The sequence below is a fragment of the Fusarium oxysporum genome, chromosome I (assembly GCF_013085055.1).
Source record: "Fusarium oxysporum Fo47 chromosome I, complete sequence".
Taxonomy (NCBI): domain Eukaryota; kingdom Fungi; phylum Ascomycota; class Sordariomycetes; order Hypocreales; family Nectriaceae; genus Fusarium; species Fusarium oxysporum.
The window spans coordinates 1,036,582-1,056,775 of record NC_072840.1 but is presented as its reverse complement, the minus strand read 5'-3'; the positions used below and the strand labels follow the sequence as shown (position 1 = coordinate 1,056,775).

At 50.0% G+C, this 20,194-nt stretch overlaps 8 protein-coding genes across 8 annotated transcripts; 3 read left to right on the top strand and 5 right to left on the bottom strand.

Moving 5' to 3' along the window:
- Positions 1 to 252: 252 nt before the first annotated feature.
- FOBCDRAFT_283103 (uncharacterized protein) lies at positions 253 to 2,563 on the top strand (the record flags this gene model as incomplete). Its single annotated transcript, XM_059611631.1, has 5 exons — positions 253 to 805; positions 855 to 952; positions 1,013 to 1,393; positions 1,443 to 2,077; positions 2,479 to 2,563. 5 exons carry the CDS (start codon positions 253 to 255, stop codon positions 2,561 to 2,563), a joined length of 1,752 nt encoding a protein of 583 aa, XP_059466547.1.
- Positions 2,564 to 2,619: 56 nt separating this feature from the next.
- On the top strand, positions 2,620 to 4,543 carry FOBCDRAFT_255040 (uncharacterized protein; the record flags this gene model as incomplete). The annotated part of the gene is made up of 5 exons (XM_059611158.1): positions 2,620 to 2,669; positions 2,742 to 3,406; positions 3,463 to 3,837; positions 3,887 to 4,056; positions 4,336 to 4,543. The coding sequence occupies exons 2-5, from the start codon at positions 3,119 to 3,121 to the stop codon at positions 4,541 to 4,543; spliced, it is 1,041 nt and encodes a 346-aa protein (XP_059466546.1). The 5' UTR covers positions 2,620 to 2,669; positions 2,742 to 3,118.
- A 134-nt stretch (positions 4,544 to 4,677) lies between these two features.
- On the bottom strand, positions 4,678 to 6,815 carry FOBCDRAFT_172762 (tryptophan synthase beta subunit-like PLP-dependent enzyme). The gene is made up of 2 exons (XM_059608482.1): positions 6,459 to 6,815; positions 4,678 to 6,406 (listed from the first exon to the last, which is right to left on the bottom strand). The coding sequence occupies exons 1-2, from the start codon at positions 6,681 to 6,683 to the stop codon at positions 4,877 to 4,879; spliced, it is 1,755 nt and encodes a 584-aa protein (XP_059463773.1). The 5' UTR covers positions 6,684 to 6,815; the 3' UTR covers positions 4,678 to 4,876.
- A 426-nt stretch (positions 6,816 to 7,241) lies between these two features.
- FOBCDRAFT_210206 (uncharacterized protein) lies at positions 7,242 to 8,011 on the bottom strand. The gene has a single exon (XM_031180734.3). It carries the CDS (start codon positions 7,967 to 7,969, stop codon positions 7,349 to 7,351), a length of 621 nt encoding a protein of 206 aa, XP_031041502.3. The 5' UTR covers positions 7,970 to 8,011; the 3' UTR covers positions 7,242 to 7,348.
- Positions 8,012 to 8,256: 245 nt separating this feature from the next.
- FOBCDRAFT_662 (glycosyl hydrolase family 76-domain-containing protein) lies at positions 8,257 to 10,634 on the bottom strand. Its single transcript, XM_031180732.3, has 2 exons — positions 9,882 to 10,634; positions 8,257 to 9,826 (listed from the first exon to the last, which is right to left on the bottom strand). The coding sequence occupies exons 1-2, from the start codon at positions 10,353 to 10,355 to the stop codon at positions 8,450 to 8,452; spliced, it is 1,851 nt and encodes a 616-aa protein (XP_031041500.2). The 5' UTR covers positions 10,356 to 10,634; the 3' UTR covers positions 8,257 to 8,449.
- Positions 10,635 to 15,070: 4,436 nt separating this feature from the next.
- FOBCDRAFT_210203 (mRNA-binding ribosome synthesis protein NOC2) lies at positions 15,071 to 17,713 on the bottom strand. The gene has a single exon (XM_031180730.3). The coding sequence runs from the start codon at positions 17,607 to 17,609 to the stop codon at positions 15,276 to 15,278; it is 2,334 nt and encodes a 777-aa protein (XP_031041498.2). The 5' UTR covers positions 17,610 to 17,713; the 3' UTR covers positions 15,071 to 15,275.
- Positions 17,714 to 17,862: 149 nt separating this feature from the next.
- FOBCDRAFT_655 (ESCRT-I subunit protein VPS28) lies at positions 17,863 to 19,016 on the top strand. Its single transcript, XM_031180728.3, has 3 exons — positions 17,863 to 17,999; positions 18,056 to 18,292; positions 18,352 to 19,016. The coding sequence occupies exons 1-3, from the start codon at positions 17,916 to 17,918 to the stop codon at positions 18,742 to 18,744; spliced, it is 714 nt and encodes a 237-aa protein (XP_031041496.1). The 5' UTR covers positions 17,863 to 17,915; the 3' UTR covers positions 18,745 to 19,016.
- On the bottom strand, positions 18,880 to 20,139 carry FOBCDRAFT_266662 (ERMES complex subunit MDM12; the record flags this gene model as incomplete). Its single annotated transcript, XM_031180729.2, has 1 exon — positions 18,880 to 20,139. One exon carries the CDS (start codon positions 20,137 to 20,139, stop codon positions 18,880 to 18,882), a length of 1,260 nt encoding a protein of 419 aa, XP_031041497.2.
- Between the last annotated feature and the right edge of the window lie 55 nt (positions 20,140 to 20,194).

The window sequence follows — 20,194 nt, the reverse complement described above, 5'->3', positions numbered from 1 at the left end:
TAAAGCGGTTCATTCGTGCTTTGAAATGGATGCAGAGATAGTTGATTGGGATGAGGACATTCCACATTTTGATGAAACACATTTACGTATCCGATCAGAATGTGGCCTCTGCTGTCAGACCATTCACCCAGACGAATGGGCTATAGCATGTGAGTTTGACCAAGCGCCTCAATGATTTCTTCTGAAGATGGCATTTTCAGTGTTATTAACATATCTATTCTATTTGCCACAGTGCTAAACCACCACATGAAAATGTATGAAGGTCGGCCTGAGTACTGCACAAAAAGATTCCGGTTCCCTCGAACACCAGGAGCCATCACGGATACTGACTGGTTCCCCTTATGTAACCTTGTGGAATGTCGAGACTGCAGGCGGTCTCCTGAGTCTGTGACGTTGCATGCGGATTGTTATTGTTTGTTTCTACAGACATACCGCGAGAAGCCAGTATTAGAACGACTCTGGGTTGCAGCAGTCTGGAGGACTCCCTGGATTCTATCTTCTTTAAAACCAAGGACGCAACTTGATATTATCGACAACGGACTAGTATCGATTAGTCTTTCCACTGCAGAAATCTTGGGCTTGCCGCAACTCACAACTCTGCCATCCGAGGTTCTTCAGCTCATTAGAGCTTATTCACGTGGAAGTTTTATCTGGACCTATCCGGCAATCAAAGCCAAAGCAGAGGAAATGGCAAGGTTTGATGAGAGCATTTCCAAGGACGACGGTATGCAGTACAACCTCAGGATTGTGAAAGAATGGCATCGAGGGCAAGATGCTGAGCTCGACGAGGATCCGCCTGAGTCTGGTGTGTTCCGGTTCACCCTCGACTCTAACGGGCTACTAGACATAGAAAGACTCTCAGACTGGCCCGAGTATAAGAGCTGTCGATGCCGAACTCACAAATATTTCTTTATTGATTGTGCTGAAGCGCAACGTACTTGTATATTTCAAAGTAAGTCCTCAATCTCGCATCATTTCCTGTCTTGTAGTGCCACTGACAATGGGGAAACAGTTTGGACATGCACGGATGATACTGAGTCCCTCATGGCCAAGGACTTTTCAAATTTGGGACATACCAAGTCCGCCCACGAAAGGGCTTGAGGTTCTCTTAAGACCACGTCGTACAGATGCTACTTGCAATCGCACCCTCGATCTACGCAACATTACGGGCATTACGTTCTTTTTCTACCGGGGCACTTTGATGGGACTCCATGCTCACACCCTCGGAGCCGTGACAGCGGTGTCTACTGTTAAGGACACCCTTTCAGATTATGAGCCCCATTTAGTATGGATTCACATTCCCATACCACATGGCGATCGTATTATGAGGTTTGGCCTACGGACTTGGAGAAATGAACACGAGGAACCGGCGAACCATCACACAGCTTTATTGGTTAGTTCCGGTTTCTGATGTGGCTTCTTGATACTGACTGGGTGCCTAGATGACCACGAAGCTTGCTGGCGACTTCTCTCTCGGTCCAAGTTTCGATATGGAAGATCAAAATTTCTTGTTTCAAGGAACGCCCACTGTTCTTGTTCACAATACGCCAGGAAAGGGTGGAATTACACTGTTAGGTATAGCAGGTGACGAACCTCAGGAGACGCTCCCCGCCCCTAGATTTCCTGTTATCTCCCTCTCGCCTTACGAGTTGGCGTATGGTGGCAATGCTATTACAGTGGACATTTCACTGAAAGGCACTGTCCGAGTTGATATCTTCAAGGATAGCTCCACTGGATGCTTCAGAGGTTTTCTCCTTGAGTTTGAGAATGGTTCGCAGAGGACTGCAGGACAATGCCGAGTAGGGGTTGACCCGGTCACTGTTTGTCACAAACCCGTGTCGTTCTGCTACCGCAAGGTTCAGGGGGGGGACTTTGATGTGCACAAATATTATGAACTTGAATGTTGTCCGGAGACGGGTGATCCTCATTATGATCATGCGTCTCCTGACGGGGCTTGGACGTGTTCAGATTTCGGAGTGTACGCTAAGGTTTGGTGTAACGATGTAACAACCGAACTATATACATACACTCCCAGGTCTCAAGAGTTTATAACGATAGAGGATTTAATACAGCAATGGTAAGTCCATAAGTCTACCACAAGACTAAGGCCCTTCTTGTCTTTTTAATGGATATCTAAAAAGCACTTCTTCTCTCTGATAAAAATGTGATATATGACATATCGTACAGCCCTGAACCAGATGGCTCAAGAATAATATCGCCCATTGGATGGATGGATATTAAAGACAGCCTCAGTGGAGGTTCACATGAAGACTCCTGTAATTCAGCATTAATTACCCGCTACATTCCTGTCCTTCAGCGTTCTTTTCGTTCTCAGCAACCCCCTTCTAAGCATCGGTGTCTATAGTTTCTACAAAGTATACCTTCATACAAGAGCCCCTTTTCACCTTTCTTTGGAATAAATTCTTGAATTTCAGCAGTCGCGATATGTCCGATCCCAGCTTACCAGATGCACCTCAGTCCCCCCGGTAATTTGAGCGAAGAGAGTGATTACTACGACTATGAGGCTTTTGCGGATAATTTTGATGATGAACCCTTGTACTAGCCTGAGCCTGGCGTTGAAGAGGAAGAGGACGAAAGGCACATCTGCCTGTAGAACCAATGTGACCTTTGCCTTGGCGATATAACACCAGAGGATTTGGCCATGGCCAGTACGTATCATGAGAGAGAGATCTGGGCTACCATAGACCCATGCCATTGCTAATACATCAACCACCTTATAGTAACATGTGAGACCCCTATTCGCCCTTCATGTTGCACCAAGTTATTCAGATTTCCCGCCGGCGATGGCGTGATTAAGCTTGACGGAGAAAAGTGGCCTCTTTGCCGGCATGTTGCATGTTTTCGGCCACATGAAGCTGCAACGATGCATGCGTCCTGCTACCAACTCTTCCTTCGGCACTACACGCAAGATAATCCCCTCAACGGTGTATGGATTGCCACAGAATGGAGGCGTCCGTGGAAACATGACCCCAATCCACAGCATGGCTTCGAATTGGAGGACAGCAGCATCGTATCAGTGAGCCCCTCTATTGCCGAAGCGTTGGGAATGCCGTAGCTGGCTCTGCTGCACCCAACCCTTGTCCAAGATATCAGGTCCATGTCTCCTGATAGTGAGGTTTGGGCCTACTTGGCTATCAAAGATCTTGCAGAAGGAATTTCATCTGCAGCTGGCCAAGATGACTCCCAGTCTTGTATGCTTGACAGAGTCGAGTCTTGGACTAGGGGTGAGGGTGCACCTGTGATAAGCGACGGCATTGCTGGGGATTGGGGTATACGGGTCACGAAAGATCGCCGCGGTATACGGAAGACTGAAAGACTCGTTGGCCTCCCTTCCTACGCCCTGATGCCGCCAGATCAAGCAAGGACAAGTGGTGTTGATTTCAGAGTATGTGGCACAACCTCTGTCATGTTGATTATTCGAAATACTAATAATTGATTTAGATTGGGGCAGCTCGTATCAAGCTTTCAGGGAATGGCAAGTCAGTTATGTGGGATACACCGAATCCTCCTCGGTCAGGTAAGTTGTCATTCTTCGCCCCATGTGATAACGAGGGATTATGTGATATGCGTCTGCGCACACTGGACTTGCGCAGCACCAGGGGCCTCACCTTCTTCTACGTTGGGTCTTCTCTGCGGGCTATTCATTCTCATACGTCTCGCTTCCCAACTGCGTCGACGACATACGCGCGTCTGCTGGAACACGCTCGAAAGCATGCGGTTTGGGCACATGTCCCTATCTCACCTAATGATCGCCTCATCGGATCAGGCATACGAACAAGTGGCATGGATAATGTATTCACTTCACCTTCTGTTCTGGTAAGTCTCATTTTCGCGAGGTGCAAAATATAATAGCTGATTGAACAAGATTCGCACTAAACTTGTTGGTGATATTGTCATCGGCCCTCAGTTTAGGCCCGTTCACCCTGACTTCGCCCTCGTCCTTAATAAGGATTACACCTGTATTATACCAGGGTTTCTTATATATGATATACCTGCCACTGAAGATGAACAAATGCTTCTCGCGGTGGCAGCAAGGTCATCTAAACCTAACGCACACTCTATACGTCGATTCCCTCCCACAACATCATCAACAATAACCCACAGCTGCCGCTGTACTCTTCTCCAAACCCAGGTACCTCTCCAGGGGACCACCCGGATTGATATATTTACTTGCAAAACCACGGGTTTATGCAGAGGGATGCTGTTTGAATACGATGATGGGGCCCAGAGGGCTGTTGGTCAATGCCGGATCGGAATTGACCATTAACAACCTGCATGAATCCCACAAGGGTTTGCTACAGCAATGTGATTCAGGCTCATTGCTGTCACGGTGATGGTGGTTGTTCCACCGAGGGCTATGAATCGTGGCAGCAGATTGAATGCACAGCACATCAAGGTTCCAGGGTTGAATGCTCCAGCAACACAGATGACCATCATCACAACGATAGTGGTGAGCATATGGTCTGCGTACCCATCAAAGGGTACATGGATTGCCACTGGGATGACCGATGGACTCGACTAGATATACATGAGCATGCCCATGAAACGGTTGCGGCAATAAGCAAGTGGATATGAACGGCAGACATCCCCGCGTATTCACGGTATAATGTATTACAGCACATTCACAACCTCGGTAATAAAGCTTCAAACAAATCAGCTCAGGTGTACTCTTCAGTCCATTTCTATATTGAATGTCCCATGCACATAATTCCAGTCTACATCGTTTCGTTCAAATTCGCTAAATCTGTGGCCCAAATAACAACAGCCGTCTTTTACAGAACTGGACATCACCTTTTATGAACCTAACGCCGAATATTACACTACCCAGATATTCATGCCTTCTCGTCAACTCGCTCTAAGTACGCAGGAATGTCTTGAACACTTGCGAGTTGGTGCAGTCTTCATAGGGGTATCCGATCTTGCGCAAAAATGACTCCAGCTCAGGAACCTCGTCGTCAGGACATAAGATGCCAGTAACAATCTTACCCACATCACCGCCGTAGTTGCGGTACTGGAACAGGCTGATGTTGAACTTGGGTCGAAGTGTCACGAGGAACTTCTCGAGGGCTCCAGGTCTCTCGGGGAAGGTGAACATGTATAGTCGCTCGTTGGGAACACCGGATCGACCGCCGACGAGGTATCGAATGTGACTCTTTGCAAGCTCATCTTGTGATAGATCGGTTACGTTCATGTTGTTGGATTGGATGCGGTCCATGAGAGAGCGGAGTTCCTCTGATCGCTGGTGGGCGGGAGCGGTCAGAGACACACCAATGAGGATGTTGGCGACTTCGTCTGTCGAGTATCGGTAGGTAAACTCGGTAACGGCATGGGGCATGATGTTGTTGATGAGCTCGGAGAATGCTCCAGGTTGTTCGGGAATCTGCACGGCAAGCAAAGCCTCCTTACCCTCACCCATGGTGGCACGCTCAGCGACGAATCTCAGACGGTCAAAGTTCATGTTGGCGCCTGATGTGACGGCAATGAGGTTTCGCTTCGAGTCGTTTGAGGGGTTCTGGGAGACGTATTTCTTGAGACCGGCGATGGAGAGGGCTCCAGCGGGCTCAAGGCCAGATCGGGTGTCGTCGTACATGTCCTTGATAGCGGCGCAGATCTCGTCGGTCGTCACTTCAACAACGTCGTCGATAACCTCCTTGCAGATGCGGAATGTCTCTTCTCCAGGAATCTTGACGGCAGCACCATCTGCGAACAGGCCCACCTCCTTGAGCAATACCCGCTCTCCCGCCTTCAACGACTGCGCCATGGCGTTGGCGTCGTGGGCTTCAACACCGATGATCTTGACGTGAGGAGCCATGCGCTTGACATACAGACCAATTCCGGCAATGAGACCACCACCGCCGACACCGCAGAAGATAGCCTCCACCTTGGCCATGTTAACCTGGCCAAACAATTCATTTCCAATGGTTCCCTGACCAGCGATAACGTAGGGATCGTCGAAGGGAGGGATGTTGATAAGACCATCTTGCACCTCTCTTCTCGCGCACTCCTCCTTGGCCGCATCGAAATCAGCGCCATGCAACACAACATGGCCGCCCAAACGAGCAACATTCAAGTGCTTGATACTAGGAGTCGCTTCAGGCATGACAATGGTCGCAGGGATCTTGAGCTTACGTGCCGAAAAAGCGACACCCTGGGCGTGGTTACCGGCAGAACAGCACACAACACCCTTCCAGCTCTTCTTTGGGTCGAGATGTGCCATCTTGTTGTAAGCGCCGCGCAGCTTGAAGCTGAATACGGGTTGCTCGTCTTCACGCTTGAGGAGGACATTGCATTCGAGTCGGTTGCTGAGGTTGATAGCGTGTGTGAGGGGAGTGACCTTGCAGGCCTCGTAGACTCGGGATGTGGCGCTGGCGATAAGACGAAGGTACTGAGACTGTCAGCTTCGCAATTGAGATTCATTGACGCGATACTACACTCACATCTGGGTATCCTGTAGGAAGGAGATACTCGTCAGGCACAATCTCCTTAATACGCGCCCGCTTCTCCTCAGACGGTGTAGACGGATTGACGCTGTACTCTGTCAACGCCATTCCGGTCATCGGCGTGTGCGGCCGAGAATGAGAGTCGCCGTTTGTGCCATTGGTAGTGCCGTTCACGGCGCCGTTCGCAGGCACCGCAACGATGGGATCGTGAGCTGAAGGCATCGTAAGGGAATGTGTGAGGAGAATATGTGAAAAAAAGGAACAAAGGTTGAGTGAGGAAAAGGTAAATAGTATTTAGTCCTTCTTCTCTAGTCACCGCCGAACGACCGGACCTGAATTTTTGTTGAACACCAGCTGTGAGTCAATTGGCACAGGGGTGACGTAGAATTGTGGGGTGCTCACAGCGAGATAAGAAGTATATGGCGGGTGCGGATGTTGCTTGAGCGGACTCACCGAGTCCGTTGGAGGCCGATCTAACGCCGATTGTCGTGCCATGCTCTACAGTGAAATTGCTCAGAATTGAGCAGGTAAAATGGACAATGGCCTGATTTATTGAAGTTAGAGACGTCAGATAGGAGAGCCACTTGTAAAGACCCTGAAATACCGCGTACAGTTCAGTGAATGTTTATCCCCAATGGAGGGGCTAGAATACAGCCCGTGGGGTTCGACATCGGAGGTTGTACCTGTTCCACCACCAACCACAGCTCTTGTATTTGTCCCTATTTCAGGGCGTGCCCTGCGTGTTAGTGAAAGGGCGCTTTGGACAATGCGATGGCCTTATAATGCGAAAAGTCGTTTATTTATCGTATTTTATATGTATCGGATATCGTTCTAATCATGATGTTCATATTCCAATTCCAACTCCTAAAGCATTCCCTCCCATACTGTTACTTCCTCACCACATCGTCGTATGCAGGCGGTGCGTCCTTTTCGACATGTTGTTGGTTCATGGCATCCAGCTCAAAGACACCATTGTTAGGCTCCTCATGAAACTCCCTTGTCTCATGAACATTCTGACTTGAGCTGCGACCAATCATGCCAACCTTCTGTGCTCCTGACTTGACCATGGCAACACCCGCTTGGCGTCTCTCGGCTCGTTGATAATCCCTCTCTGCTCGCTGTTCGGCTCGGAGTTGCATACGTTCAGCACGTTGCATCTTTTTCTGATATCGACGCTCCGTCTTGCGTTGGTGACATGAAGATCGACCACTGTTAATGGCCATATAGTCGGGGTTGGGACCAATGAGTTGAGGTTGTTGGACGAGATAGGCTTGTTGCTTTCGACTTCCGCAGCATCCAGTTGAGCGAGGCTGTTTGGAGTCTGTGGCGCTCATAATAGCGCAGATTGCAAGACCGATGAGACCCATGATGAGTGTAATTGAGAATAAAGAGTATTGTGTGATTAAGTGTTTCGCTTGATTGTAAAGTCTGTGATGTAGGGTAGTTGTCTTGAATGTATTAGATGTCTGTTTGATGATGAGAATATTCTTTCTCCTACGACGAACCATGGCTTCTTATAACTTTAAGATATTGCTCCCTCTCAATTGAAGCCATTCCCGAATTGTAGATTCATTCGAAATTCCACGGCGCAGCTTCTAATGCGAATGCGCAGCCACCGCTGACGTACTAGCATATCGAATGAATATCCAAACAAGGCTTAGCGTCATCTTCGTGATGGTTGTCACAACCAATCTGGTGTCGCTATCTGCTGTATAGTATTCGCACTCGCTTCTGGGAAGCCGATTTGCCGTTTTCCTCAATCGGAATGCGACCATGTTGGCTTCATGTTCTATCACTTTGCTCGTGTATCATGGCATAGGATGATCTCGATGCACGAGATTTCAGATCGGAGAAGGGCATTGATCACTCATCATCCAGAGGTACTCTGAAAGGTTACGAACGCAAATGCGTTCAGATCGTCATCGTTCTATCGCAGTCTATGCAGTCTACTCTATAAACGCATTTTATCAGTCATAAACATGAAATCGTCATCGTTCAAATGATTGAGAAAGCTCCCAATATGCTCTAAGCAGCGCAATTCCTCCAACCTGTGTCTCAACAGTCCGCCCCCGTCCCCGTTCATTGGGATCCTGTCCCTTCATCTTCACCTCTCGAGGTGAATGTCTTCCGTCGCGAGGTACAAGGTCCTCCCCAACACTGTCCATAACATGCTGGTCAGACTTCGGCCCTGAAGGTGACCAGTGTCCTGTACCTGGAGTCCATCGGTGAAGCCCACCCCAAGTCTCGTCATCAGGCGTTCCTTGGTTGCGGTAGTCGGTTGCGTTCTCTGCGGCGTGGTCGATACCGTCGGTATCCAGTGTTGGGAGAGCACCATAGATGCCAGCTCCCCACCACATGCCAAAAAGGCCATCGTCATTGCGAGTCTTCATAGCCGCATGGGCGTTATGTTTGACCCAGCCCAAGTATGACTGGCATGCATCTGCGTGAATGCCTTTCACACGTCGGTATCCCCGGGGATCGATTGTTCTGCCCTGCTTGGCGACTAGAGGTTCAAGAGGACTACAGAATGCTGTGAAGTGATGGAAGAAGATGCCCTTGAAAGTCTGGCCGTCCTGGGAGCAGGTGCTACTAGCATCGCACTGTTCTTCCAGGATACCTCCTCGGCCAAGTCCATACCATGGAGGCAACTGACCGGGACCCAAGTGTTTCAGATCATCGACAGGCTTGGTCTCCTTCAGATTCCATCCTGTAGCTCTGATGACGGACTGGATCAGACGATGCCCATCTTCCAGATACGATGCGCTTCCACTGACAGACCACAGACCTCGTTGGCCTGTCAGCAAGACACCTTGGTTATACGTGTACACCATCTCGTCTCGAAGATCGCAATTCGTGTTACCGGGCTTGGTGCTATCGATGTGATATCCATCCACAAATAGACCCAGGGAGTTGGTCATGTTGACATCGATGAGCCACTTGTACCCTCGCATGGCGGCCTCCAGATGCGCAGGGTCGTTACCCGGGAATGCAGCACTGTTCAGCCATGGTGCAGTGAAGTTGTCGCCAGGAAAGTGCTCATACATGGAGATCGAGGCGGCCACCCATAGCTCATTCGTGATGGCGTTTTTGTATGGGTTCAAGCGAGGATTCCAGACCATGCCCCCATTGCAGAACTTTGTCTCCCACCCGTGAGTTGCCAGGTTCCAGAAGATGCGAGAGCGGTGCGCAAAAGATGAGAACCAGTTGTAGCCCTGCCATGGCATAGATTCGATGACTTCCCTCAAATTACTTCTCTCAGAAACTCCCCCGGATTTTATCTTGGGGTAGTGAAGATCAGCGTGAGTTCTCACGAATTTGATGGCCTCGATCCAGCCAAGAGCGACCCATAATATGTCGTCGTAAGCCTGCATCAAATGTCAATAAGATAAAAAGCTTGGTTCATCATAGGAGTCGACTTACCTGGCCTCTGATTGACAGCACATCTTGTCCAAAGTACGAACCCACAAGCTGCGCATAGAAAGTCGCGATGAGGTTCTCTTTCACCCTCCAATCATCAATACCAGCAAGGTCGATCGAATCGATAGCCTTGGACAGAGTGGTGAGCATTCCAGCCACGACTGTTCCTGCAACAGCAGCAGTCCAGTCTATAGCAGATGGCCATGTTGCGTAATCCGGTTCAAAGAAGTGGTCTTGAAGAGCTGAAAGAGCACTGAGCGCATCCTCAAGAATCTGAGTGTTTGCTGGTGTAGTATCAGAGGGCTTCGAAGAGAAAGTCAAAAAAGTTTCAGGAAGAGGACGGCAGTTGGTTGGTGGTTCGTTATAGAGAACGGGGCAGTACTCTTTGTGAGCGCCCTCACGGCTGGGTGCAGCTGATATGGGCTGGACGATAGTGAGCAAGCTAACGATACCAGCGATGATTCTAAGCCAGGCCATAGCAGCTACAATAGGCGGTTCTAGTACCTAAAACCAAGATTTTGAGTTGTGTCTGCGATAGATGAAGAAAAAAAAGTCCTCCGATCAAGCCTCGTAATGCTCATAGAATAGAGTTGCCCATCTCATGAATTGTGGCTATGCGATTTCGGAGTATATCAAGGAATGAGATAAGCTATGTGCAGAAAGGCCAATGCAGTCTCCCAAGGAGAAGGAAGAACCGAGTGAAATATGTGTACGGAGAAAAGAAAGAAGAAAAAACACGCAGGAACTCGAGACGATGTCAAGTCAAGATCAAAGTTATCTCTATCAGACAGAGACTGACACTGACGGTGCAACACAACGGACGATCTGCCCCACCACGAAACGAATCGAGCAGGTCACAAGATTCTAGAACGATTTTAAATGACTAGAGGCTGAAGAGACGGTGAGAAAGGAAGGATTGAGGCTAATTGACAGGATATCACTCATATCTTGGCTCTGAGTTTGCTCGGCTTGGATCATGATCAGTCAACTTCTTGTTGAATAAGTGTGTATCACTTCTCATGATGCAAGATAAGAGTTCGATGCGCAATTACACTGCCACAGAAAATACTACCATGAGAAGAAGCAAGAACCCGATGACAAGGTTGAGTAGAATTACCGAATTGTCAAATATCGATAATTTCAAGCTGGTTGTAGGCAATCTTCAAATCTTTACTCATATCAAACTCTAGGTTAACCTCATGCAACAAAACGTCCTGTTACCTAAAACTTGACGCGCTGTGCACCTGCAGCATCGTTAACCCAAAACGGCCCCGCGATGGAAGACAGGGCTTTCGTTCGACAGTTGGGTTCATCCAATCACATAACGCGCTGATTGCCTTAGCGGCTCTAACAGCGTGAATCCCAACCTCGAGTGGCTGGTATCAGTTGCGGGAGTGGGTCTCGGGGCGCTTTGTTTACTTTCGCCCAAAAACAGTCAAGACCCCGGCCTCTTGTTTCCTGACTCTAAACACAGCTTCATAGGTACTTCTACCTCAGCAGGCCTCTCTTTCTCTCCACCAAAACATTGTCACTTTTCTATTCCTACATCTTCATATTGGGCATCTTCTCTTCTTCACGTCGCGTTCTGCCTAACAGATGTATCCCACATACAAGTCGACATAGCATTGACTTCTTCCCAAACCCCTGACCAAACGAACACGCCGTTTTCCCATAGCTATACGCGCCACGGGTGCTATAGCATCCTCGCCTAACATCGTCTAATTTCCAAGCTCTTCACCAAATACAAATACACGCCCACAGCGTGTGAGAAGGAGCTATGGAGGTCGACGCCGCAAGCAGATATCGATCCCGCATTCTTAGAGAAATGAAAGCAAACCGCGACAACCCTTTCAACTCACCACCCTCATCAACTGGTTCACACGGCACCGTCAGCCCTACGCTATCTTCAGTCTTCTCCGACCCAGACGGCGAGTCCACAAGAAGACTTAACGAGGATATTGCTCGCGTCACTGCGCCTCGCAACCTCCCCGTCAATTGGGAGGCTGCCCATCGCAAGTGGCCTGAGTTCTTTGGCATGCCCAAGACCCGCGAGGTGCCTGTCTATGACGATAACACTGACACTCGGCCTATGAGCGCTGAGTCCAAGGAGAACAAGCCTCCTGCCTCTGGAATCAAGTTCGCCATCGACGATATCACACAAGACACCTGGCAAGGTTCCGCTAGAACGCGTGCTGAGATGCAGCCTCGCGTCGATAACGAGTCCGACCTGTCTTCGATCCTCTCCAAGTCTCCTAAACGAGCCCTTTCTTACCACTCTTGGAACAAGAACGCACACAACCCTAGCCCATTGTCCAAGGTCCACAACCGAACCTCATCCGAATCAATGGCCGCACAAAAACAACAACGGCGAGAGACCATCTCCGAGGCATTTGACCGCCTACGCAGCAGTGCAAAGAGCCCCGAGCCCCGAGATCAAAATCAGCAAAACAAGTCTTCACCACAAATGTCTTCAGCCAAGTCCAGCTTGACCGCTGTTCCTCCTTCACCCGCCTCCATTGCCAGCCCTGCACACAACGAAAGCAACGCTCGCTCTTTCTTCATGCCTGACATCTCACATCTTGGTGACTTTGTCGATGGCACTCTTCGATTCAGTGGCTCAATGCGGAATGGTGTTCCCATTTTCGTCAAGAATGGCAGAGTTCATGACCGTTATGAGAAACCATCACTTTCGGCCCATGCCGAAGTTGATGAAGTTGAGGTGCCAGAAGATGAAGAGAAGATCTTTGTTTCGATGGATATGATCCGCGAAGAAATCATCTCTCTCCAAGAGCACTATGATAAGGTTCACGAGTATGCCGAGAACCTGCAGCAACAGGTTGAGCAATTGGAGGCTCAACTCAAGTCACGAAAGTCGTATGACGATGACTATGATTCTGCTGGGGCCAACGAGAAACTGATGGCTCAAAAGAACCGTAAGTCCCTGATCATGGTATTCTAAGCGCGCTACTGACTCATTCTAGGTCTGGAAGTTGAGGTTTCCACTCTCCAATCTCGCTTGGAGCAAGCCTCGCGCAAGATCAGCTTGAATGAGATTGAAAACGACTCTTTGGCTCAAGAACGGGACCGCGCAGTGAGGAAGCTACAGGAGGCTTGTGAGGATATCAACAAGCTCACTCGCAAGCTGAGCACGAAACAGAAGGAATTGGAAACAACACACAAGCAGCTCGAGTCGACGGAGCAAATTCGTAACGAGAACGACACCCTCCGACGAGATCTCATGTCTCTGAAACACGGCCGTGATTCGTTGAACCTTGAGAACAAGTCCCTCTCTGCTGCCAATGATACTCTACGAAAGGAGCATGAAACTATGAAGGAGGAAATTGAGTCCCTGCGATCCGACAACAACACAGTCAGACGTGAAAACCAGTCCTTGGTTGGCGAGAACCGTTCGCTACGAACCACAAACAAGACTCTCACGGATGAGAACGAGGAGCTCCGCGAAAACCTTGACGGACTTCAACATGAGCTTGACGCAGCGAGGGAAGAGGTTGAAGCGCTTCAACAAGAACTCCAGAATGTGTCTCAGGAGAAGTCTACGCTTGGCGAGGATAACGCAAGCCTGGTGCGACACAACGAAAAGTACTTTGAGGAGAACAAGGTTCTTCGACGCGAGAATTCGGGCTTTGAGCGAAGCATTCATGATCTTCACGACGAGAACGTGAAACTCAAGGATGAGGTTGACTTCCTCAAGCAGCAGTTGGAGTCTTTCCGCCCAGTGCCCAAGGAGGACTTTTCTGCCCGTCTCGATGATGAGACAGAGGAGAACATGACATCGGCCTTCTTCATTCCTGATATCACCATCAACAGCAACACTGGCGACGTTGATACTGCCGAGAACGCCCAAGCTACTGAGACCAAGGAGATTACCGAGCCAATCGAGGATAGCGGCAGATTGCCAACAATTCCTGATCTCACCGAAGAGGAGACTCGTACACATACTAAGCGTGACATCACGTCCCAAAGCGAGACCAAGCATTCTCAGAGCAAGAGCAAGACTTCCAAGTCTGGCAATCAACAAAAGGTTGCTTTCTCGATCCCTGGTAAGTCTTCTAAGAAGAGCAGCTCCAATGTCGCAAACCAGGGCAGCAAACGACGAACCACTTCCGATTCCAAGAGACGTAGCTCTATGAAGGGCATTGCAACATATGATATGGACACGCTGGAGGATAACGATGAGACTACTGGTCTTCAATCAGTTGAGAATGCCACACAGGACAATTCGACCCAGCTGAGCGTCGTGCCTAAGGCGCGTAAGGAGGCCAAGAGTACTGGGCAGAAGGAGTCGAATACTCAGAATACTACGGTGCAGAGTCAGAGGTCGCAGCACACTCGATCCCACTCCCGATCGTTACGCAAGCAGATTACAACCGACATCACCTCTGCTAGCATCAAGAGCGTTGACAAGGATACGTGCCCTGTCCTCTCCAGTGATGCCAAGAGGGTGCTTGATGACCTGTGCGAGCATGAATGCCGTAACTGCACTGTCTGCAGCCGAATCACATCTCACCGTAACATCTTCACTTCCGCCGATATCGCCGCCGGCAAGAAGCGTGTTACTGTGCCACGACCAGTCCCTGTCACCGATCGTGACTTGTCAGTAGAGGACCCTACCATGCGGCCTACTCAGCACCCTGGCCATGCTCTTGCTGTAGTTATCAAGGGCTTGGAGGATGAATCTCATCACCTCCAGCTTGAGCTCACCCGCATTCAGGCGCAGTACAATGGCCGCGATAAAGCCTTGGGTCGCCGTGAGCGTCTCAACCTTGCTGAGACCATTCGCACAACTCTCAAGCGACTTGAGGCAAAGAACGATCAGATCTACAGCCTCTATGATGTTCTTGAGGGTCAGAAGGCCGCCGGCCAGGCTATGTCAGAGGAGGAGATTGAGATGACTGTTCTAAACATCACAGGCATGACTGTCCGTGATGTAACTAGTAACAGTGAACTTACCTGGGAGGGTGTTCCTGAGTTATAAACAATTGTTGGCATAATGTGAAGCGTTTTGGGGGTTGCAGAATTTGAGATCAATCATGGAAAAAGGCGTTTTTGGCCAAGCAAAGGACTTTGTGATCAGAGGTATCGACCATCGCGGGTTAGATGGCATTACTCGGGGAGTTTGGAATTATTAGGGCCTTTCGATCAGTGTATTGTGGTTTTTTGTACAAACATGTATGACTCGCTAGTCTTTGGCGAGAATGACTATGAAAGCATCTTTTGAGTTGAATCATTTATATCCCATTGCGCACTTGTTTGATCTATCTTTTCGCAGCCACAGTGAAGTTGAACAGAAAAGGTATCCTCGATTCAGGTCTTTAACAAGTAAGAAATTACATCCGTTTTTTGCACACCATCCCAGAAAAAAACAAGTACTTATATCTACTCTTCATCATCCTCTTCGTCGTCGCTATCAGCAGCGCCGTTCTCACCGTCCATCTCCTCGTCTTCATCCTCGTCCTCGTCGCCTTCACTGTCATCCTCCACTTGATCTTCCAGATCAGCCTTCTCATCCTGTCGTCTCTTACGGTCGTCCTCTCTCCTGGCCTCTTCGAGCAACTTGGCACGCTCAGCACGAGCCTTTCGCTGTCCCACGACATAAGCACCAAGAGGTGTCTTGGCGAGGTCAAAGTCACGCAAGAAAGCCTCAACCTGAGTGCGGTCCCTGGGGGCGAAGTCAACCTTTGCGCGCTTCTCCTCAATGAACTTGCCGTTGGCCTCAAGCTTCTGCACCAGGAGAATGACTTGGGTAGCGAGCTTGACGTTCTTGTTGCCCGTGTTCTTGTTACGGGCTTGCTTGAGCCAGCGCTTCAGTTGGATGATGACGGGGAGAGCGAGCTCGGGGAAGGCGATGCTTGTGGCCCACAGGAAGAAGTACTCGCCAAGAAGCTCAACGAGTTGCTCGCCGACACCGTCTTGGAAGACACGAGTTCGGAGGTATGACTTGGGAGCCTTGTAAGATGTGGCAAAGTCGAAGGGCTTGAGGGATGCGGCTTTGGGGGCCTTCTTCATCTCAGCTGAAGTAAGGACCTCGAGAAGGGGAGAGGCGAGAGGGATGTAAGTTCCGGTGGCGCGGGAGAGTCGGAGCAGGGAGCGGATTAGGTGGAAGCGGAAGGGGAAGTAGATGGCGGTGGGGATGAGACGCATGGCTCCGAGCGTAACTTGAACAAGGGGATAGATAAGGAGCTTGAGCTGACTCTCCTTTCCAGCCTCGGCCTCCTTCAGGGGACTGCAGTGCTCAGCGAGAACGCAGGACCAGAAGTCGAGCGAGTGTGTGTATTGCCAGTTGTAGACGATTCGGAACGCATCATTCTTGTTGTGTACGATACTGTTTCGTAGGTGGATAGCGAGTTGTCGGATGAAAGAGAAAGCAGTTGTGTAGCCAACCGACTGATCAATACCCCAAAGCTCAGCAGCAGAGTTCTTCATGAGGTTAATGCCCTGAAGGGTGTTGGCATTTGTGACACGGCAGCCCTGGATGAGGCCTTGGTAAACAGCCTTGAGAACCGTCTCGCGAATACCCTTGTCACCGATAACGACGAGACGTCGCAGGACGAGGAATGCTGTGAGCTTTGTCGTCTCAGAACTGGCAGGCTGAGCCCAGAAGTTGACGACGGATTTGGCAAGGGCCTTGACGAGCTTCTTGAAGGAGAGGAGGTAAGGGAGAATAGGGGTGATGGAGGAGAGTGTGAGCTTGAGGGTCTTGTCGTCGGAGAGAGTGCTCAACAGGTGCATAATAGACGAGGTGTATGTCTTGAGCAGCAGAGACAATGTGTGGAACTTTCTTGACTCGGTCTGAACGTGGACTTTGCCAGAGGCTGACTCCTTGACGGGGAGATGGTGGTTCATAACCGTGGGAATCTCCTTGAGGGCGAGGAGAAGAATGTCGTTGAAGACCTCGGGACTGTTGATAGCATATCGCTGCTGAGACTCCCCTTCATCATCCTCGTTCAAGTGCGCAGCGCATCGGAAAGCCAGAACAACCTGTCGGGCCGCCCGTAAAGAGTTCTTCTCAGCCATAGCCTTCCTCCACGAAGCAACAAGCTCACGGGTCAACTCGTTCCCTTGCGCGACGGCCTCAGCCTTGGCCTCCTTCTCCTTCTTCCGCTTCTTCTTGGGCTGCTCCTCTTCTTGTTCTGACTCGTCATCGCCACTAAGCGCATCTACCTCTGCGAGGTCGGCGTTGTCATCAAAGTCGAGAGCCTCGGGGTCGTTCTCCTTGAGGAACTTGTAGAATTCGGGATCATTCTCGGCGAGCTTCTCCATGGTCTCCTTGCTCATGCCAACATCGTCCTCGGCGTCGTCGCCATCATTGTCGTCGCTGTCGGCCGCGATGGGCTGCGCACCAATTGAGTCGTCAGAGTCGCTGGTTTCGTTATCCTCGGCGGCGGCACCGTTCCTCTTTCGCTTTCCAAGCTTGCCAGCCTTCTTATCCTTGCTGTCGATAATATCGTCAAAACCGCCCGAGAAGAACTCATCGACACTCATATCGTTGACCTTCTTGCCCTTGGCGCTGGGCTTCTTGACCTCTCCGTCCTCTCCATCCTTGGAGCCCTTGTGAAACTCTGCATCTTTTGACTTTCTAGCCTTCTTCTTATCCTGCATCTGATGACGCTGCTTGATTTTGGCGCCTGCTTTCCGCTTGTCGAGAACACCTGTGAGATGTCTCTTCTCGAACTTCTTGGTCGCCTTGAGATTCTTCTTGCCTGGCGCCATTTTGGAAAACTGTGAAGCGCCTCGGCTGGTGAAGAATTCAACTTTTAGGGATTGGGTAGTTTTTGTTTGCAAGTTTTAGATGGGTCTCGCAGAGGCTCTCGCAACCAAACCAAAAACCAAAAATTTTGCTGCACGCTTATCGATAAGAGATAGTGGACGTAAACGTCAGGCGGTGTGGGGATTCTGCCGCTCCCCTACGTAACATGCAGCCATGTCTAGTAGGCATCCCACTTGGAGCTTTCTCTTATTCCGCCGTATTACTGGTATTCCATTATAGGCATTGATCAAGCCAATGCCTCTTTCACAATGATCCCAAGACAAGGCTACGCGCCAACTCCTCATAGCTATGTACCCAATACAAGTCTTTCAGCAAGTATAAATCTCGACGAGGTATGCTTCATCTTGCTTCGAGTTGTTCCATTACCGTAGCTAACCGCCAAGTGTAGGAAGTCAAGCTCACCAACACCCGTGCCGAGCGCGACCTTCAAGAATCCCTCGCCGAACTCTTCAGCATTATAATAACTCTCGATGAACTCGAAAAAGCCTTTTTAAAAGATGCCGTCCCTGAAGCAGAGTATACTGAGATCTGCGAGCGATCGTTAAGGCAGTATAAGGCGCTGCTGGCTGATGAGACGATCGCGAGGGAGTTTGGAGATCTTGAGGAATTCAAGGCCAAGTGGGATGTATGACGCTCTATAATATCCCGACAGCTCCTATTAACCCAGAACTGATAATTGAATAGCTCGAAGCCCCTCGCGCAACCGAGCGCATTCGTGTAGGAATGCCCTCAACGACCATCGATCGAGCCCCCTCGGCACAAACTCCCGCCCCCGCCGCAGCCAACAACACAAGCGGTGTTCTCATTCTCGAAGCCACCCAAGAATTCATCACCTTTCTCGATGCTGTTAAGCTCGGTCTCCTTTCCAAGGATCAACTACACCCTCTTCTTTCCGACGTCATCCAATCGGTGAACCGTGTCACGGACAAAGACTTTGAGAACCGCGGCAAGATCGTGCAATGGCTTATCACGCTCAACCAGATGAGAGCGACTGATGAGTTGAGTGAGGGCCAGGCGCGCGAGCTGGAGCTGGATATTCAGCAGGCGTACCAGGGATTCAGAAGGACGTTGACATGATGTGCTGTGACCTGATGATTTTGTATATATCCTTTTGAGCGAAGATGCTTGCGCCAATGCCTGTCCGCATGGTTATTAGAAGTGGTGTGCTTTCTCTATATACCCACAGCGATCATCCTCATGATCCATGGTCCATTATACCAAGAACGTCCAAAAGCTGGGATAGACGAATTCCGACTCAAAAATCCTTCTGACCTGTTCTAGCACGAATCTCTCGACTTTGCCCACGTTCTTTAAGCTCTGCTTTCCGCCAACCCGTTCTCCAATCTCGCTCTCCACGCGAATCTCTTGTAGAAGTCCACCAAATCGTGGTTTGTGATGTTCGTTCTTGGCATCTGCTGTAGAAGTGCTCAAACTCCCATCTTCTTTAGTATCATCGGGTCCAACAGCTGCGAGCGCATCATCTGGACCGAGGAAGCAAAAGTGTACTCGCTTGCGAATATGCGCCAATACTCCCACGCCATCAAACGTCAAGCCTGTAATGTTGAGTTTTAAAGGAATACCCACAAAACTTGGCATGGGATAGTCGAGCAGGATCTCCGCAGTAAGGTTCAAGCGTATGTCACCATTGTAGCGTATCCTAAAGACGGCTTGCACGTCCTCAACACGAGGTTCTCTTGGCCGCCGCCCTGCTTCTTCTTCTCCCTCCTCTTCATCGTCGTCTTCAATCGCCGAGCCGCCAAGATGTGTATCTCTCGTTGGCGGCCGCGACGCCTCCACTGACGTAGGCGCCAGCGTAGAGACGCTTCCCTTCTCACGCAGACTCTGCAGCGGGTCAAGGCTGGACTTGAAGTTATCAACAGAAGTCAGGCTGCTCTGTGATGGGTTCCGTGTGTGACTTGGGGCTCCCCATTCGCGTGCTGGTGTTCCCGGGACGCTCATCCAGTTAGTATGATGCGCACTTGCAACAGCCGCCAAAGGCGTATGTGTGCCTGTTCCAAGATGACTCTGGAAATAACCCAATCCCGATCCTCCTAGAATTCCTGGCGTTGAAGTTCCTAGGAACGGACTTCCCAAATCATGGCCCATCATCTCATTCCTTAATACCTCGCTCCTCAGTCCACCACCTCTCCTCGTTGATCCTCCCCACGGTGTAGGTCCAGGCCTCATCCTTGTTGGCTCTGGGGGCGGAGGGGGTGATGGCTCTTCTTCGCTGTCCTCTTCATCATCGTCCAGATCCTCTTCGTAGAAATCAGGTAGAGGATCTGTAATGTCCTTGAGCTCAAGCTGTGGAGGGATGGTCCCAAAGTCGAAACCGTGGACGTTTACTGAGCGGATGAATTTTGGTAACGGAACTGTCTGGAATTTCTCATGGACGAATTCCCGTATGCGCTCAGCGAGGGCGTCGCCATCAGGGCCGCTAGTGAGCGTCTCCCAGTTCAGGTCAATCGACATTATCTTATATCTCTGTTGTTGATGTCAAAATTGAGTGCACTTTGGGTATGAGAGT

Bases quoted from the DNA above. Each gene is read 5' to 3' on its own strand.
- FOBCDRAFT_172762 (XM_059608482.1), bottom strand. From the start codon at position 6,683: ATGCCTTCAGCTCACGATCCCATCGTTGCGGTGCCTGCGAACGGCGCC. The intron at 6,407-6,458 runs GTGAGTGTAGTA...TGACAGTCTCAG, and splicing joins TTCCTACAGGATACCCAGAT to TACCTTCGTCTTATCGCCAG.
- FOBCDRAFT_662 (XM_031180732.3), bottom strand. From the start codon at position 10,355: ATGGCCTGGCTTAGAATCATCGCTGGTATCGTTAGCTTGCTCACTATC. The intron at 9,827-9,881 runs GTAAGTCGACTC...CATTTGATGCAG, and splicing joins TGCTGTCAATCAGAGGCCAG to GCTTACGACGACATATTATG.
- FOBCDRAFT_210206 (XM_031180734.3), bottom strand. From the start codon at position 7,969: ATGGTTCGTCGTAGGAGAAAGAATATTCTCATCATCAAACAGACATCT.
- FOBCDRAFT_210203 (XM_031180730.3), bottom strand. From the start codon at position 17,609: ATGGCGCCAGGCAAGAAGAATCTCAAGGCGACCAAGAAGTTCGAGAAG.
- FOBCDRAFT_655 (XM_031180728.3), top strand. From the start codon at position 17,916: ATGATCCCAAGACAAGGCTACGCGCCAACTCCTCATAGCTATGTACCC. The intron at 18,000-18,055 runs GTATGCTTCATC...CGCCAAGTGTAG, and splicing joins CAAGTATAAATCTCGACGAG to GAAGTCAAGCTCACCAACAC. The intron at 18,293-18,351 runs GTATGACGCTCT...ATAATTGAATAG, and splicing joins AATTCAAGGCCAAGTGGGAT to CTCGAAGCCCCTCGCGCAAC.